Raw genomic sequence first — 16,207 nt, forward strand, 5'->3', positions numbered from 1 at the left:
CAACATCACTGTCTATGGGTCGTAGGACCACTTTTTTGTGTTTTATTTTTTGTACTTTTCTATATTGTTTTTAATTTTCCACAGTAAGATTTATATTAAATTTTGTCCAATTACGAAAGTATTTGAATAACACAAAAAGCAGCACAAACTTCTAAAGTACTACTGTTCTTTAAAATTATACATTTCTTTTCAGCACTTATGCTGGCCATGCTCAATATACACTCAAAAAAATTGATTAAAAGAGTATACATCATCTTAAATATCCATAAATAATGTAAAGCAAGTTATTGAAGTTCTTTAACTATTTTTAGAAGGAAATACTAATTTGAATAATTTACCCACACCAAAGAAAGTTAAGGTACCAAACAAGATAACACAAAAGACCCTGTTCATTTCTCTACTTGCCTTTAAGTTTTCAACCTTTTCCTCAAACGATTTGAATGTTGGGGAGTTTCTACGGAGAGAAAAGAAAAACAAATAGTAAATTACAAACACTGAACAAAAAAGCCAACAATTTTGAAAACATTATTAAGCTGACTGTATTCCTCTTCGCCATTATTCTCAATCAGCAAAAGAACACATATACCATATGTGACACCTGTTCCATAGATGTGCAGGCATACGTACAAACGTTTTATTATGTGAGATTATCGATTCTGTTCTAAGATTTCTACAACGATGTTTTCAATTCCTTGAACAGAGCCAGTCTTAGACATATACATAGAGTCAAGTACATGTGTGAAGAGATGGAACAAAGTCAGGTACAACGTTGAGTCTGTCACTTTCCCAACCAACTTGTCACGGTATAAGAAAATGCCACTGCTGGATCAGTCTGATTCTGGTTAAGGTGCTACACTAGAACTCATGTTTAAATTCACATGTTGCCTGGCAAGATTTCTACATGAACCCCCATCACCTAAGCAGGACAAGCAAACCATAGGAGGTTCCACACCAGGGATGCTGGTTCCCAGCAGCAGCATAACAGACAGGGCAAGGAGAGACCAAAAGGAAGGGAGGAGTACAGAAATGTGGTTTTGGCCACTTCACAAAGCTGCCCCAACTGACAGAAGCTCTCTAAGCCCACAGGAAGCCTCTCCTGTGACTTCACATTCATCCATTTGAATTAAGGAGGATCACAGCACCTGTGCCGCTCCCACCTGGGTTTCCAAAGCTTTTATACTATCCACCTGACCTCCAGTATCCTTCCTACTACCATGATGAAAAAGGAGAAGAAGGGAACAAGGGGTTTCCTCCTTCCCATCGTGGGGACAGGCAATCGGTCCCAAAGTGTGGTCCCCAGACCAACTGCATCAGTAGCTCCTCGGAAGTTGTTAGCAAAGCAAATTCTCAGCCACCCCAGGCCTACAGAATCAGAAACTCAATGTGGGCCCACTAGGCAGAGGCTTTTAATAAGCCCTCCAGGTAGCTCTGAGGCACACTAAAGTTTAAGCCAAGCATGTATAGTTAAAAATCCTCTGCCTCTATAGAGAGGTCAGGAGAGGTCGTAGAATGTGCCACTTGCAAGTACTTACTGATGAAAGAGGACACTAGAATCAGATCACAGTTGGCTCCAAATGTCACAGTGGGATGAGGGAAGTAGAAATGGGGAGGATGAAAGAAAAGGGGGGCTTCCCTGGTGGCTCAGTGGTTAAGAATCCGCCTGCCAATGCAGGGGACCCAGGTTCGAGCCCTGGTCTGGGAAGATCCCACATGCCGTGGAGCAACTAAGCCCACGCATCGCAACTACTGAGCCTGCGCTCTAGAGCCCATGAGCCACAACTACTGAGCCCACGCAACACAACTACTGAAGCTCGTGTGCCTAGAGCCCGTGCTCCGCAACAAGGGATGCCACCGTAATGAGAAGCCCATGCACCACAATGAAGAGTGGCCCCCGCTCACCGCAACTAGAGAAAGCCTGCGCACACCAACGAAGGACCCAACGCGGTCAAAAATAAAATTTAAAAAATTGATTAATTAAAAAAAGAAGGAAAAGGGGATTGTAACCAAAGCTAATGCAGATGGAGGAGGTGGGACACCTACATCCATGAAAACAGAAGGTTGATTAGATGAGCACTGTTCACTTTTTTTTAATTAAACAGATTCCACATATGAAACAATTTAACAGGTTTACAAAACAAAGAAGAAATAATCATTCCTTTTTCTAATCGCAAACATTTAATGGATTTCTTACACCAACCTAACATTGTTAGGAAGAGCAACTGAAAACTGGTGACAGTTTTCACAGCTTGTTTAAAGTAGAATTCTAGCTCCTACTTCAGAACAGTTCAAGTTAAACATCTAGTTAAAAAAAAAATAAGAAAACATCAGACCAACTACATTTTGTAAAAATATACTTTACCTCATAGCAGGCATGCTAATTGAGTGTTGAATGGAGCGTATACTAAGAGGCAGCATTAAAAAGAGATAGAAATGGAGTTAGTAAAGTGGTGATTAGACATTATAAAATGCAAACAAAACTTAGTTTTCTAGGAGCTTGTTCTTCTGGTACCATGAAGAATTACCTGCTTTTTGAGGTGGAGGGGATCAAAATTATTTCAACATAATTTACTTTTATTCATGAGCCAATTTAATTCTAGCAGTTAATAGAGCTAATAATCAACTTTGCATTCTTACAGCACTTTGAAAATTGTCGAGTGCTTTCACCAGTATCTGTAATGAATCTAGATTGAGCATCAAGGCTCAAAAGTTAATAATTTACAGGTCACAGCAAAATCATGAATGGAACTTGGGTCTTTAAGACTCCTAATCCGATGTTCACCACCTCCCCTCAAAAAATGAAGCACACACACACACACACACACACACACACACACACACACACACAAGCGAGACCACTGAAGGGCTCCTGCAGTCGTTTTTCTCCCACATACCTGTTATCAGAACAGGAAGGTTTCAAAGTCACTATTTGACAACTTCAAGTGACTTTAAAATTACATGTCACTTCTTAGTGGTAGTTGTATCCAGTTTTCTAGTAAGAGACACCTGTACTTCATCTCAAACTAAATGTTCTTATAGGCCATTCAAATAACATTTGATCCCCTGTTTTACAAGGACCAGCTTTTTATTCAAGGGCAAAGCAGTTCACTGACCATTCAGGTTCAAGGTTATCTACCTCCAGCCATCTCCCATAGAGAACACCTCACAAGATGAAAGTACCTCAATTCTTGGGCTCACTAAGTCACTGTATGCACCCTGCTGATACTGTTAACATGCTTATAAGCATTTTGATCACTGACACAGCATTTTGGGGTAAGCTGGACAGTCCAAGGTTTCAATTCTCAATTATATTTAAATACTGTGTGTGTTTATGATTTAGTTTTCTCCAAGATTCTGTTGTTACAAATGACAATGTGTTTCAGTGTAGCTCCTCAAATCTAGTTCTGCATTAGTATGGAGTATGATCTTGATATGAATCAAAAGAAGCTGACAGCTCGTACAGTCAAATAATCAGTAAAATATTTGGACATCTTCGTACTTAATGTTGTACACAATACAGGAAAAGATCCATTGTAGCTCAGCATTCTCTCTTCCTATCACAATGGTAGATACCTTGGATATAAGACTATATTCTGGGAGGAATTTGCTAATTCTTTTCCTGCTTGATTTATTGCAGTGTGTTGCATCCATATTTTAAAGACAGAGATTAATAAAAATCACCTTTCTTAGTTTACAATACCAGAACTCCAAAAGCTACTGCCCTTCCTTGGACCTTTCTGAAAAAAGCTGTCTCTGTAAGTCAAAGCCACCTTCCACCATCACCAAGATAATAACTGGACCAGTAGAGTTCCACCCACCAGAGCTAACCTCCTGGTAATTTACAAATTGTTTAGACCAAATTAAAAAAAAATTTGATTTGAGATAATTAAGATTCCTATCCTGGGATTTTGTAATTAGAACACTAAGCCGCTGGTCAGTTAGTGGTAGGTACTTGAACCAGAAAGTCATGTAGTGTTCGATGTTGAGGAAGACATTTGGGGGGACCAGGTACAAGCTTCAAGAATGCAGAGGAAACCAATTCTCAAAGAAAGAATTGCATATAAGCACAGAGAGAGGTAGAGGGAATGAAGGAGAGATGAGCATTCAGGGAAGAGGGCTCAGGTGGTAGAGGAAAGGGTTTCTTGGTTTTTGGGGGGTTCTAGAAGCTACCTTCATTTCTAACAGCTTTTCAATGAGCAGGACTAATCTGGGTGGGGCCTGGGCTTGCTTCCTTTCCTCTCCTTGGATTCCAAAAGAACTTTCGTTCTATGCAACACATTCTCTTTTTAGGTGAGCGAAGTTACATAGTTTTCTATTCGTCCTAACCAAAAGACTTTGTTAGAACATTTTGGCAGAAATTACCAAATTCTGGCAAAAGAAGGTGCTTAATGGCTGAACATGTGATAAATTATTTGTCCGAAGGACTCACACATTGAATCCAACAGTATCAACAAAATGAGAAAATGGGTGGATAAAGCAAGTATAAATCTCAGAAATGCAGTTAATTCTAGTCACTGACTCTCCCTAAGATCTGTAAAAGATCATTTCCTCCAATGGCCAATTTGTGGATACTGTGCCCCTTTAAACAGCCTACAAACTAGTTAAAAGGGACTACGGCAAAGGCAGAGTGAAAAGAATGATCATAAAAGTGAATTGTAGATGCATCAAGTTGACTATCAATTCCACATCCAGCGCACAAAATTAATTCAGGATTATCCTACATAAGAAACAAGTCCTGAGGTCATAAAAGTTGAAAAACTGAATTGTAAAAGTCACGAAGTCACATGGAATTATCAGGGGATGGAGAATTAACACAAGAAGGCAGTGGAGAGCTTACGAATGACTCATCAAGGGATCTTCCCTGGATTAGGTAGGAGAAGGACGGTTGGTGAAGCATCAGTGCAAGGGGATATCAGGAGAATGGGGGAAACTGACAAACAGGGTAAACAGTCAGGAGAAGACAATAATGTTGGAAATACAGACAATTTTTTAAAATATTTTGTTTTTACAGTATTATCATAGGAAAGGACTACCAATACACTTCCAAGAAAACCAAGATAGAAATCATAATTTGGGGCCTTTAAGTTATTAAACACCTAGAAGGTGCCCATGATGTTTATAATATGACTTAAAGAATGTTAAAAATGAACACTTTGAGAATTCTAAGAAACAGTGCAGCATCTCTTGTAAAGGACTTTAGGGTCTTTACAGGATCATGACAACATCATCCTTGCTGGTGTTGCGTTTCAATTAGCAGTTAAGGCAGAGAAAGAATTTAAATATTTGAGTACCATGAAGGATACATCCACTAAATACGTTTAAGTGGGAATGTATAGGAAAAAGCAAGGAAATGATTACAATAAGGTGTTTATTTTGTGATAAATTGCTGGGTTGAATTTCTGTATGTTTTACATTTCAAAATAAGATTAAAAATACACCCACTGAACAGAGAATGAAATCAGTTAAATTAATACAAAGTCGAGGTGTTCCCACTTTTGAGGTAGCCATTACAGCAGGAAGAACAAGGAGTACATATCAATTTCAAGTCCGCCCAGTTATCTGAACTTCTCTACAATCCCTATTTAAATGAAATTCCACTTCGTTGCTGGCTAGTCTGTAATCTAACAATTGGGCAGCTGTCCTTACATTTCTAGCTTCTCTATGGAAGGTTACACAAGCTTCAACTTGCCTCAACTTACACATCATCTCCAATATCACTGAAGTTTAAATACAATACGGAAAACTTCAAAAGCACAAAGCCACGTTGCTGCTGGACCAGAACTGTCTCTAACAGATATATTGTGAGGATTTGTTATCACCTATGAAGTTTAAACATAATATGGAAAACTTCAAAAGCACAAAGCCATGTTGCTACTGGACCAGAACTGGCTCTAATAGATATATCGTGAGGATTCGTTAGCATTTATAAAGCAAACTTTATGAGAACTTTTTCCAGCTTGATTTTGGCTCTCAAAGAAGGTAACCTATAATCAAAGTAGGAATGCAAATCTGGGTTCCTCAAAACACTGAGAAAAAAAATCAAAAAGGGCAACCTGATTCTCACTCAGAAAACACAAAGTACTTCGCAATCTAATAGTTACTTTGGAAAAGTTATTCTTTTAAAAAGCTGAATTGATTTTTTAAAGTGTCCTTGTTTCTTACATAGGTGTTTGATCTTTTCATACCTAATAATAAGAAAGGGGGAGGGGTAGAGGGAAAAGAAGAAGGAAGGAAGTAGTAAACAGAAGATAGAGAAAGAAGAGTTAACGGTCAACATGTCTGAAAGCTTATCTATGTATTACTATCCCCTTTTGTCCTCAAAATAATCTCTTGATCATAGGTGATGAACCAAAGGAATTGCTGGACTGTGCCTGTAGGGCCTAAGTCTTAAACTATCATTGCTCTGGGGAGGCAGAACAATGCAGAGGGTGGCGCAGGCTCCTGAACCCGGGTGTGCCTGGGTTCAAGTCCTGGCCTTCAGCCACGTCGCTGTATGACTTTGAGGAAGTCACTTAACCTCTCTGTGTCTCAGTTTTCCTCATCTGTAAAATCAGAAAAATAATAGCACCTGCTATACGTAGTCATGCCTGAAACACAGTTCACCATTATTATTGTTACGGATGGCTTTAACTGAAACACACATTAATATTTATTTCATTTTATATTATTTTCTTTAAAGCTTTCAAATTTCACCCAGCTATTATTTTGGTTGATAACTTGAACCCTAGAGTCTAGAACAGTGCTTGGCACAAAGCTGCCATTCAATAAATACTTTTGAATGAAAGAATGAATAAATAATTGCAGTAACTAAAATTAGGAAATATGGGCATAAAAGGTAGAAAAGTTCATTAAAGCTTTTCAAATTCAAATCAAAAGGTACTCTATTACAACAAGAGAAAAGAGGTCATTTCTTTTCCTATTAAGTGGTAGAAGTTGTTTTTTTTTTAAAAAAAGAAATTTTCAGCAAAATGGAATTATCTGGAATGACTTTCATGAGTCCGAAACCAACAACAACAACAAAATATCTAGAGGTTTACGGGAAGAAACACACATCAAAAGGATGGGCTTCCCTGGTGGTGCAGTGGTTGAGAGTCCGCCTGCCGATGCAGGGGACACGGGTTCGTGCCCCGGTCCGGGAAGATTCCACATGCCGCGGAGTGGCTGGGCCCGTGAGCCATGGCCGCTAAGCCTGCGCGTCCGGAGCCTGTGCTCCGCAACGGGAGAGGCCACAACAGTGAGAGGCCCGCGTACCGCAAAAAAAAAAAAAAAAAAAAAGGCGAAATTTCCTTTGAAGATAAAGGCAAAGTTAATTACATTTCCTCCTAAATATATCAGAAATATTTGACTAATGAGGCTACTGAATTATTAGAGCATGCTATTAATAACATGAAAATTCATGTTTACACTGACAGCAAGTGAAATGAGAAGGCTCTTTTAAAGTTTCTCTCAAAAAAAAGTAAAGGCATGAGTCAGCGTTTGCCATGTATGTGTAGAAAACAAGCCAACAGGAGAGGAGTGACTATGAACATACCACCTGGGGAAAAGCTGTCTGTCCCCAAAGGGCCTCCTTTGGCCTCCCTGCCGCTGACACCTAATTGTCAGGGCGTCAAAAACAGACATCTCTATCTCTGTCTCTGTCTCTCCCTCTCCCTCCTTCTCTCTCCCCCACTCCCTCCCCTTCTCCCCCACCCTCCCTTCCTCTTCCTCTTCCTTACTCACCCACCCAAGGCATACAGCAAATATCTATATCCCAAGTGCTAACTTATTCATTGATAATGTAGTACAATTAAAACTGTTGCTGACTATTCAAGTCAGCAAAATATCCGCAATTCCATCAGAGAGTGAAATCATTGCCACAAGTCTGCTGGGTTAGCATGGACTCGGAACAAAGGGTAGTTAACAAGATTACCCAACTAATTCAAGCACTTGCAAAAATGGGCCCCCTGCATCCATCTCCATGGGAGGAAAGGCCTTGCTGCTGGGATGGAAACGCTCAAATCTGCTGCCCAAGCTCCTCTCCTTGCACAGCTCTTGGGGGCACGTGGCCAGTGTTTGCCTCTGTGACTCACTCATCTAAAAGATGTGGTGTTTCCTTATGTTTTCTATTGTATACGTTTTTATATACTTCTATTATATGTTTCCATATAGTTTCTATTACATATGAACCCATTAAATCAGATTACAATGAGGACATCTTGATCTATGAAACGATTTTTTTCATAGATCAAGAAATGATTTTTTTTTTTTTTTTTTTTTTTTTTTTTTTTTGCGGTACGCGGGCTTCTCACTGTTGTGGCCTCTCCCGCTGCGGAGCACAAGCTCTGGACGTGCAGGCTCAGCGGCCATGGCTCACGGGCCCAGCCGCTCCGCGGCACGTGGGATCTTCCCAGACCGGGAACCCGTGTCCCCTGCATTGGCAGGTGGACTCTCAACCACTGCGCCACCAGGGAAGCCCTAGAAATGATTTTTTAAAGTGACTTTACCCAACTTTTAATCTGTAAGAAATAATTCCAAAATTTAGTTCTCAAAAGATAATGTTATATCTCCCATTTCCAAATTACAATATAAAGTCTTACTTTAACCTGCATGTATTGATACGCAATATATTGTTCATTAACAACCAGACTGAAAATGATAGCATATAATCTCAATTGCATTTTTTAAATGAAATGAAAAAAAGTGACTGTGTAAGCAGCTAGAAAAGAGCCGCCCAACTCTGTTTCTGGTGAATTAAAAAGACAGAACATACTGAGCCATACTTATGTACATCTGCTTAATCTTCTCAAAGGTACAGAAAATATCATTCCTCCACAGCACTTACGAAGTTTTATATTTTTGTTTACACCTAACGTTGTTTTATAATCAGGTATTAACAGGGCTCTTCCATTCTTAACTCATTCCCAGGCCCTACTTCCCTCCCCCACTCCATCCACTCAAAGATTTCAAGCTCTTTCTGAACAAGAACCGTGTCTGGTCTAGGTTACATCCTTTAGACCTGTCCACGATAGGCACCTTAATGTTAGCAGAATGGATTATGTGAGTGAATACATCCTCACACAACTCAGATAACTTTAGATAAAACTGTCTTTTAACAGTTTCCTAAAGCACTTAGGCCATTTTCAATTGAACACCAAAGATACAAAATCAATTCCTATCGCTGATTTCTTGGGTTTTTTAGCACAATTTTAAACTTTAAATAGTTCAACACTTAGGGACTTCCCTGGTGGTACAGTGGATAAGGCTCCATGCTCCCAATGCGAAGGACCCAGGTTCAATCCCTGGTCAGGGAACTAGATCCCACATGCATGCCGCAACTAAGAGTTCACATGCCACAACTGAGGAGCCCGCGTGCCTCAACTAAGGATCTAGAGAGCCGCAACTAAGGAGCCTGTGAGCTACAACTAAGGAGCCCACCTGCCACAACTAAGACCCAGTACAACCAAATAAATAAATATTAAAAAAAAAAGTTCAACACTTAGACTTTGTTTATCCCCATGATTTACTGACTTTCAGGGCTAAGTGTCATTAAGAGAGAGCCTCAGCTATAAGTACCTATGTGATTACTTAAGAAGGCACAATGCTAGGCCACAGCAAGTGACCGCTTGAGAAGACAATTCACATTAATAGGAACAGAGATGGAGACTAGTATATTATCCTTCCTGCTTACACTCAAAAGACCTTCCTCCACCTTAGTTTTCTCTGACTACTAATAGGATAATCAGAGAGTCTGTATGGGAGAGAGAGGAGAGGTTTGCTCAATATCACAAAGATTCCTTCTATAAGGCCTGGTTTGGGCTGACATCTCTTTAATGTACGTTCTGTTTTGGCCTAATATACTTTATTTTTCCTTTTGCAACCATGAAATGTTCTTGTGTGCATAATTATAGAATACAACCAGTGTAACGAAATAATAAAATAGTATAAACACTGTAAGCTAATAAAACAAGTACTAAAACGTGCTGAGTCATGGTATATTTGGTATATATCTTAGGCATATTTTACTGCAATAAAAAAAATATCAGAGTAACCTGTACAGGACAGAAGACTAACATTGTGAGACAGTACATATGCTGTCTATTACCACTGCATAATGGGACCCAGGTGAAGGAAGATTCCAACATCCTGACAAAGGCACCAAAGAAATTAAAGCATCAAAAAACAAACAAACAAAGTCAGACATTAAAAGGGAGGAATTCTGCATGCCATGGTAAAGCTGCTTCTTTTTACCAAAAAAAAAAAGGAAAATGTCAAAATCATTTCCATATCCCTTTGAACCACAGTGTCAAATTATTCTTCTTTTAATGTATCCATTACCCATGGTATACAAGAAACCCTCCCTTGAAAATAGGAATGCACCAGAGAAAAGATATTCCAAAAGGCAAGAAAATTACATAGTGGACAAACACAACCATCCAATGTGGCATCATAATCTAAGCACACTTGTCTCAAACGAGAGCTAGGCTGCAGTGATGGTTCAAACTCTCCTTACCTAAAGGAATGTGAAAAGGCTTGCAATCTGCAAGAAGCCAGAGTAAGCATTAAAAAAGAAAGGAAGTTCTGGTAAATCTAAAACAATTAAATAACCTACTTTTTAAAAGTTGTGTAAGGTTTTAACTGAATTCTAAAGGGCTACACAATCGAGTCAGCACAGAAAGAAAAGAGAGCACCTAAGAGAAGTATATATAACTGTCAAAAGGGTTTAAGAGAGCTGTGTTTATTACATTGTGTTGAAAATGATAACAGTCCAAATACAATGAGCAAGTCATTTGGTTTTTTTTGGTACAAAGTATAATATCAATTAGCCAAACTTATTCAACCAACAAAATTCTGGTTGTAAAATCTACTTTCCCCACAAACGGAAAACACAAAGTCATGCAATCTGAAGGACTGTTTTTTTTTTAAACACAAATCTTTCATGCCAACAGAAGCACAGACGATTTAATCCACATTTGTCATTTTCAGCACTATTTTAATCCACAGGGTGGGTGGCGCAAGGCACGGGTGGACACAAAAGCACTGTGAAGTGGTTTTACCAAAATGGCCAGGAAAATTCTGCAGACGCACTGAAAATATAAATACAAAATAAAAAGCAACAGCTCAAAACAAGATTTGGGCCTCGGCAGGAACATAAATGGTACAAAGCAATGCACAAACGAGCATGTTGTAAGCACACCATGGGATAAAGATGTACCTCCCGGAAGTGCAGGCAGGATTCGGTGCTCCCAGACTCATCCCCATCAGACACCAGGCTCCGCCCACAACCACAGGTTTGCAAACACATACTTACCCGGTGTGATCAAGAACGACTTAAAGGACAAAATTCACAACCAGAATTTTTCAACAACCTTAAATGTATTCATAAGATGATCAGTTTGAAGGCTATGCCTAAAAGAATTTAGGGAAGCATTTCCGGTCCTGGTTTGAAGGAATGCCCTCCCTCACTCAAACAGAGAGGAATCCAGCATCAGCCAGAACCAGACAGGAAACAAACGCAACCATGATAACAGATTTTAATTTGCCTCAGCTTAATTAAGCCAGGAAAAATGAGGACGTACTTTACGTCTTCCAGCTTTTTGGTGATGACTGATCCAACAGATGAAAAAGCAGCTGAAGCCTTCTGTCCAGCCTGAGATAAGGTTTCAGAGGTCTTCTTGTACCTATATTAATTTATAAAAGAACAAAGCAAAGAAAGTAAGCTAACCTTTCCAGTATCCATTATTTAGAATTCAGTGATGACCACCTCTTGAGAACTCTCAAAAAAAAAATTTAGAACATCTAAAACTCTTCACAGCCACCAGGTCAGCATATCACATCCACCAGGTCAGCATCACCACATCATCTTTTACTTAACCATCATCTCAGATACAACCCTCTGCAGTGCTCTAGGACAGCCAGACAGATAGTGGCCTGTAAAGGCGGGGCCCAAGAAATCCGAGTAAGGGCTAAAAATAGTCATGGAGCCAAGATCAAAATGAGCCATAGGTTGAATGAAATTATGTCTCTTTATTTTTTCCCTTTTCCACTTAAGCTAAATAAAACAAAAATGAAATCAGATTCCTCACATGTCTTTCACAACTTTATCTCCTAAAAAGGGGCCAAAAGCAAGGTAGGACCCATGGGTACTTTTCTATTATCCAAATCAATTTTGGGGGCATAAAGATTTTTTTTGAATTTTGCATATCTGTTGAGCTATCAAATAAGGACCAGTGTATTCTCAACGGGGTACGTAAAAGGAACAATACTTCAAATGACTTGAGTGGGATATTTGCTATAGTACAAAGGTATAATTTACCATCTCCCTCCTCCCATCTACACAGGGATTAGTGAAGGGAAAAACTAAAACAAAAATGAGAGAACATGGTTCTTGCACCAAAGAGGTTAAGATCCCCACATTGTAGAAAGGAATGCTCAGGCATTTTTACTTACCCCGTCAAGATCAAACACTAAAGACAAAAAACAACCCAGTTTATGATGATACAAAGAATGGTGTCCTGCATGTTTCCCACTGCCTATTTATATGGGCAGAAAGTGGAGGTGGTCACCCTCGTGCTGTCATGTCAGGATGCAGTCAGCCTCACTGCTGCTGGTCACCAGCTCAGCAGATGGGACTGAACAGAGAACACAGTTCGGAGACTGTCACTACAAGCCTGCTCCTCCTTGTGTCGGGAAACAAAACTGCATCATGAAAATGTTGGATCAAAACCATGTGACCAAAAAGACCAAAAGATTAAGGGGTGGTCCTCTGCCACCAGCATACATCAGAGATGGTGACCTGAGAATCTTATGGTATGTATAGAACAGGGTAAAAAAAAAAAAGACTGGCTCTGTACTGGACCAGACATGAGTTCAAATCCTGCCTCCATACTTTGAGAGGTTTGTGACCTCAAAACTTATCTGCTCCTGTTTCCTTATCTAGGGCTATCTCACTACCCACTCTACTGGGTTATTCTGAGGATTAAGCGACTCATGTATATATCTGGTAAGTCGATATATAACGTTTTTAGAGCTTAGATTTTATTTCTTCAACTCACGTATGAGTCTGGTTTTCTTTCTGTTCCCTAGAACAGTCTGAAAGACTGAAGTTAGAGAAGGGTCAGATACACTTGAGAATGGGGGGACGGGGGGTGGAACGGGCAGTGCCCTGCGCAGTACAGAGAAAAGCTGCAGAAACGTCCTCAGTGCCTTTCGATCCCGTCCCCAGACAAAAAGGGCAAAGTGTCCTTTACAGTTTCTAGAACAATGTAGAATCAAGGGAACATACGCAGACGTGGCTGTCACATCTTGCCACCCTTTGGCAATGTTCTGTTTTAGTTCCTGGAGCGAATTGATCCCGAGTTTCCGCTTGATCTCCGTTAGGTGCTTCTCTTTTGCTGCTAACACTTGAGACAGAGTCTGGATTTCTTCTTCTACCTGTGACGAAGAGGGTTGGGGTAGGTATACAGTCATTCAAAAAGTTAAGACGGTTAGCACAAAACTATACTCAAAATTCTAGTCATTTTAAAACATTTTTGACTCATTTATCTGCCTCTTTAAAAACAACATATGATACGTTGTTACGTAAACCAGTTTACAGGTTGATCTCTCCTGTAAAGCTGCTTTCCTCTCTTCTCTGTATTTCCATCTTGAGTCGTCCCCAGTCACCTCACAGAGGCTGAGGGCTCAAACCTCCACGCAGATAATATTCAAACTACTCTAACAGCCACTCTCCCGACTGCTGGGTCTGCATTTCCAGCTGAACACTGCTGCTTGAATGCCCATAAAAACTCACATCTGTGTATTAAGTCAAACTAATCTCCATCCCCACCAAAATACACACAACCATGCCAAATCAAAATCCAACTTTCTTGCATATTTCATAGGAGTTTATACTCTAGTATAAACCGGAGCTCACACTGTCAGCCTCCGTACTTGCTAAAGTCACAAGCATAAATAAACCACACTGTCTCCCCCAGAGAGTCCTGCAGAGGTGTGGACCCTCTGATGCTGACTGACCAGCCTCAGCTTGGTGGTTAGAAATGGGCTCCCAACCCAAGGTCAGCCAACCCATCAAGTGGCCACCAGCCAGTCTCATTCAGGAACGTAGTTTAAGGGCTTCCCTGGTGGCGCGGTGGTTAAGAATCCGCCTGCCAATGCAGGGGACACGGGTTCGAGCCCTGGTCTGGGAAGATCCCACATGCCGCGGAGCAACTAAGCCTGTGTGCCACAACTACTGAGCCTGCGCTCTAAAGCCCACGAGCCACAACTACTGAAGCCCACGCGCCTAGAGCCCGTGCTCCGCAACCAGAGAAGCCACCGCAGTGAGAAGCCCGTGCACCGCAACGAAGAGTAGCCCCCGCTCACCCGAACTAGAGAAAGCCTGCGCACAGCATCGAAGACCCAATGCAGCCAAAAATAAATAAATAAATAAATATAAAGAATGTAGTTTGAGAAACTATGATCACACTGAGAGTAGAAGCTTGGATAAAGAAGCCCTGAAATACAGGTGGGGCTCAGTGAGATTTTGAGATGTTACAGAAGCTTAAATATACTTGAGGAGGTCAAAACTATAAACAGAAGCTATGAAGGAAAAAAAAAAAAAAGACTTACAGAGTAGAGGAAAAGCCTAAGCCAGGATAACAGAGGGAAAGGGCAGACCCACAGAGAGGAAGAGACACCTGGTGGAAAAGACTTTTGTCCCAGGAAGTTGAAAAACTGGGTCCCTAAAGTACAGGTGGCCTTCTGTATCCAAGGGTTCCACATCCACAGACGCAACTAACTGCAGACTGAAAATATTCGGGAAAAAAAAAGTTCCGTAAAAACAAAACCTGAACTTGCCACGTGCCGGCAGCTATCTACATAGCATTTACATCGTACTTATATAGCATTTACATTGCCTTAGGTATTATAAGTAATCGAGAGATGATTTAAAGCATATGGAAGGACGTGCATAGGTTTTATGCAAATACTACACCATTTTATAAAAGGGACTTGAGCATCTGTGGATTTTGATATCCACAGTGGTCCTGGGATGAACCCCCTGCAGATACCGAGGGACGACCATACAGTCATTAATATTCAAGACCCTTAGAAGAATGCTTCTCTTGGCTTGTGGCAAAGCCATATTCTTAGTCTTGACCTACACAACACTTCTATGAGCTCAAAGACAACATGGCCTGTAAAAACAACAGAGTATTGTTAAGCGAACTGACAGTACTCAACAAAAGGAAAGAAGGATAAATCAAATGTGATGCGGCTGCAGCTGCCAAAGGAAAAAAAAAAAAAAAAAAGAACAACATACTCTCAGATGGCCTTAATTAGAATACAGGCCCATAACAAAAATAATCCTCCGTGCTTATGAGACAGGACCACACATACTGTACCCTTTTGGGAAGTCACAGTTTGAGAAGTATATTGACAAAGTGGAATATGAGAAGAAAAGGGCAACAGTGATGAATAAGGTTCAAAATCAAGTAAATTAAATGACTTGCCCTAAGTCACCAAACTAATAATGTAGGAACCAGAATTTTAACTCAGGTTTTCTGAGCCCACTTCTCAGTTTACTGGCTAATTCTCATTACACATCGTTAGCTTTCTAATATTTCTCTTTACCTGAACTCCAAATTTCAGATACTTCAAAGACTAGACTTAAAGGTTAAGTTTTCTACCCCTTGACCCATCCCTGAGGTATTCACTTGCCCTAATGAATGTTAGAAAGAAAGGCCACTGTAAATCTTTCTGAACAATACATGACCCAGTACGTTCCCTGCTTTTGTTGTTGACTGTGCTGCTAACATACCTACCTAGCTCAAGCTCAGAATACCGTAGCAATAATTCCTTAATTATGGAATAATGAGTGGAAAAGTTACTACAAAGCTATGGTAATTAAGATTGTGTTGTAGAATTAAGAGTCCAGAAATAAACCTGCACATTTATGGCCAACTGATTTTCAACCAAGGTACCAAGATAAGTCAGTAGAAAAGAGTAGTTTTTTTCCCACAAATGGTGCTGGGACAACTGAATTTCCATATGCAAAGGAATGAGGTTGGATCCCTAAGTCAGACCATATATAAAAATTAAGATAGATCAGAAATCTAAATGAAAAAGCTAAACAATAAAACTCTTAGAAGAAAACACAGAGGTAAATCTTAATAACCTTGGATTAGGCAGCATCTCTTAGATATGATACCTCAAGTACAAGCAACCAAAGAAAAAATAGATAAATTGACATCCT

At 40.1% G+C, this 16,207-nt stretch overlaps 1 protein-coding gene across 3 annotated transcripts in view; it reads right to left on the reverse strand.

Annotated features, from left to right (window-relative positions):
• Positions 1 to 16,207, reverse strand: part of TPD52 (tumor protein D52) — a 120,204-nt gene that overhangs the window by 6,442 nt on the left and 97,555 nt on the right. For all 3 annotated transcript variants that reach the window (XM_060127460.1, XM_060127461.1, XM_060127459.1), the window contains exons 3-5: positions 13,259 to 13,407; positions 11,553 to 11,654; positions 406 to 454 (exon numbers count right to left, since the gene is read on the reverse strand). In XM_060127460.1, coding sequence (XP_059983443.1) covers positions 406 to 454; positions 11,553 to 11,654; positions 13,259 to 13,407 — 300 coding nt within the window. The remainder of the gene's footprint in view (positions 1 to 405; positions 455 to 11,552; positions 11,655 to 13,258; positions 13,408 to 16,207) is intronic.

The sequence above is a fragment of the Lagenorhynchus albirostris genome, chromosome 17 (genome assembly GCF_949774975.1).
Source record: "Lagenorhynchus albirostris chromosome 17, mLagAlb1.1, whole genome shotgun sequence".
In the NCBI taxonomy this organism is placed as follows: domain Eukaryota; kingdom Metazoa; phylum Chordata; class Mammalia; order Artiodactyla; family Delphinidae; genus Lagenorhynchus; species Lagenorhynchus albirostris.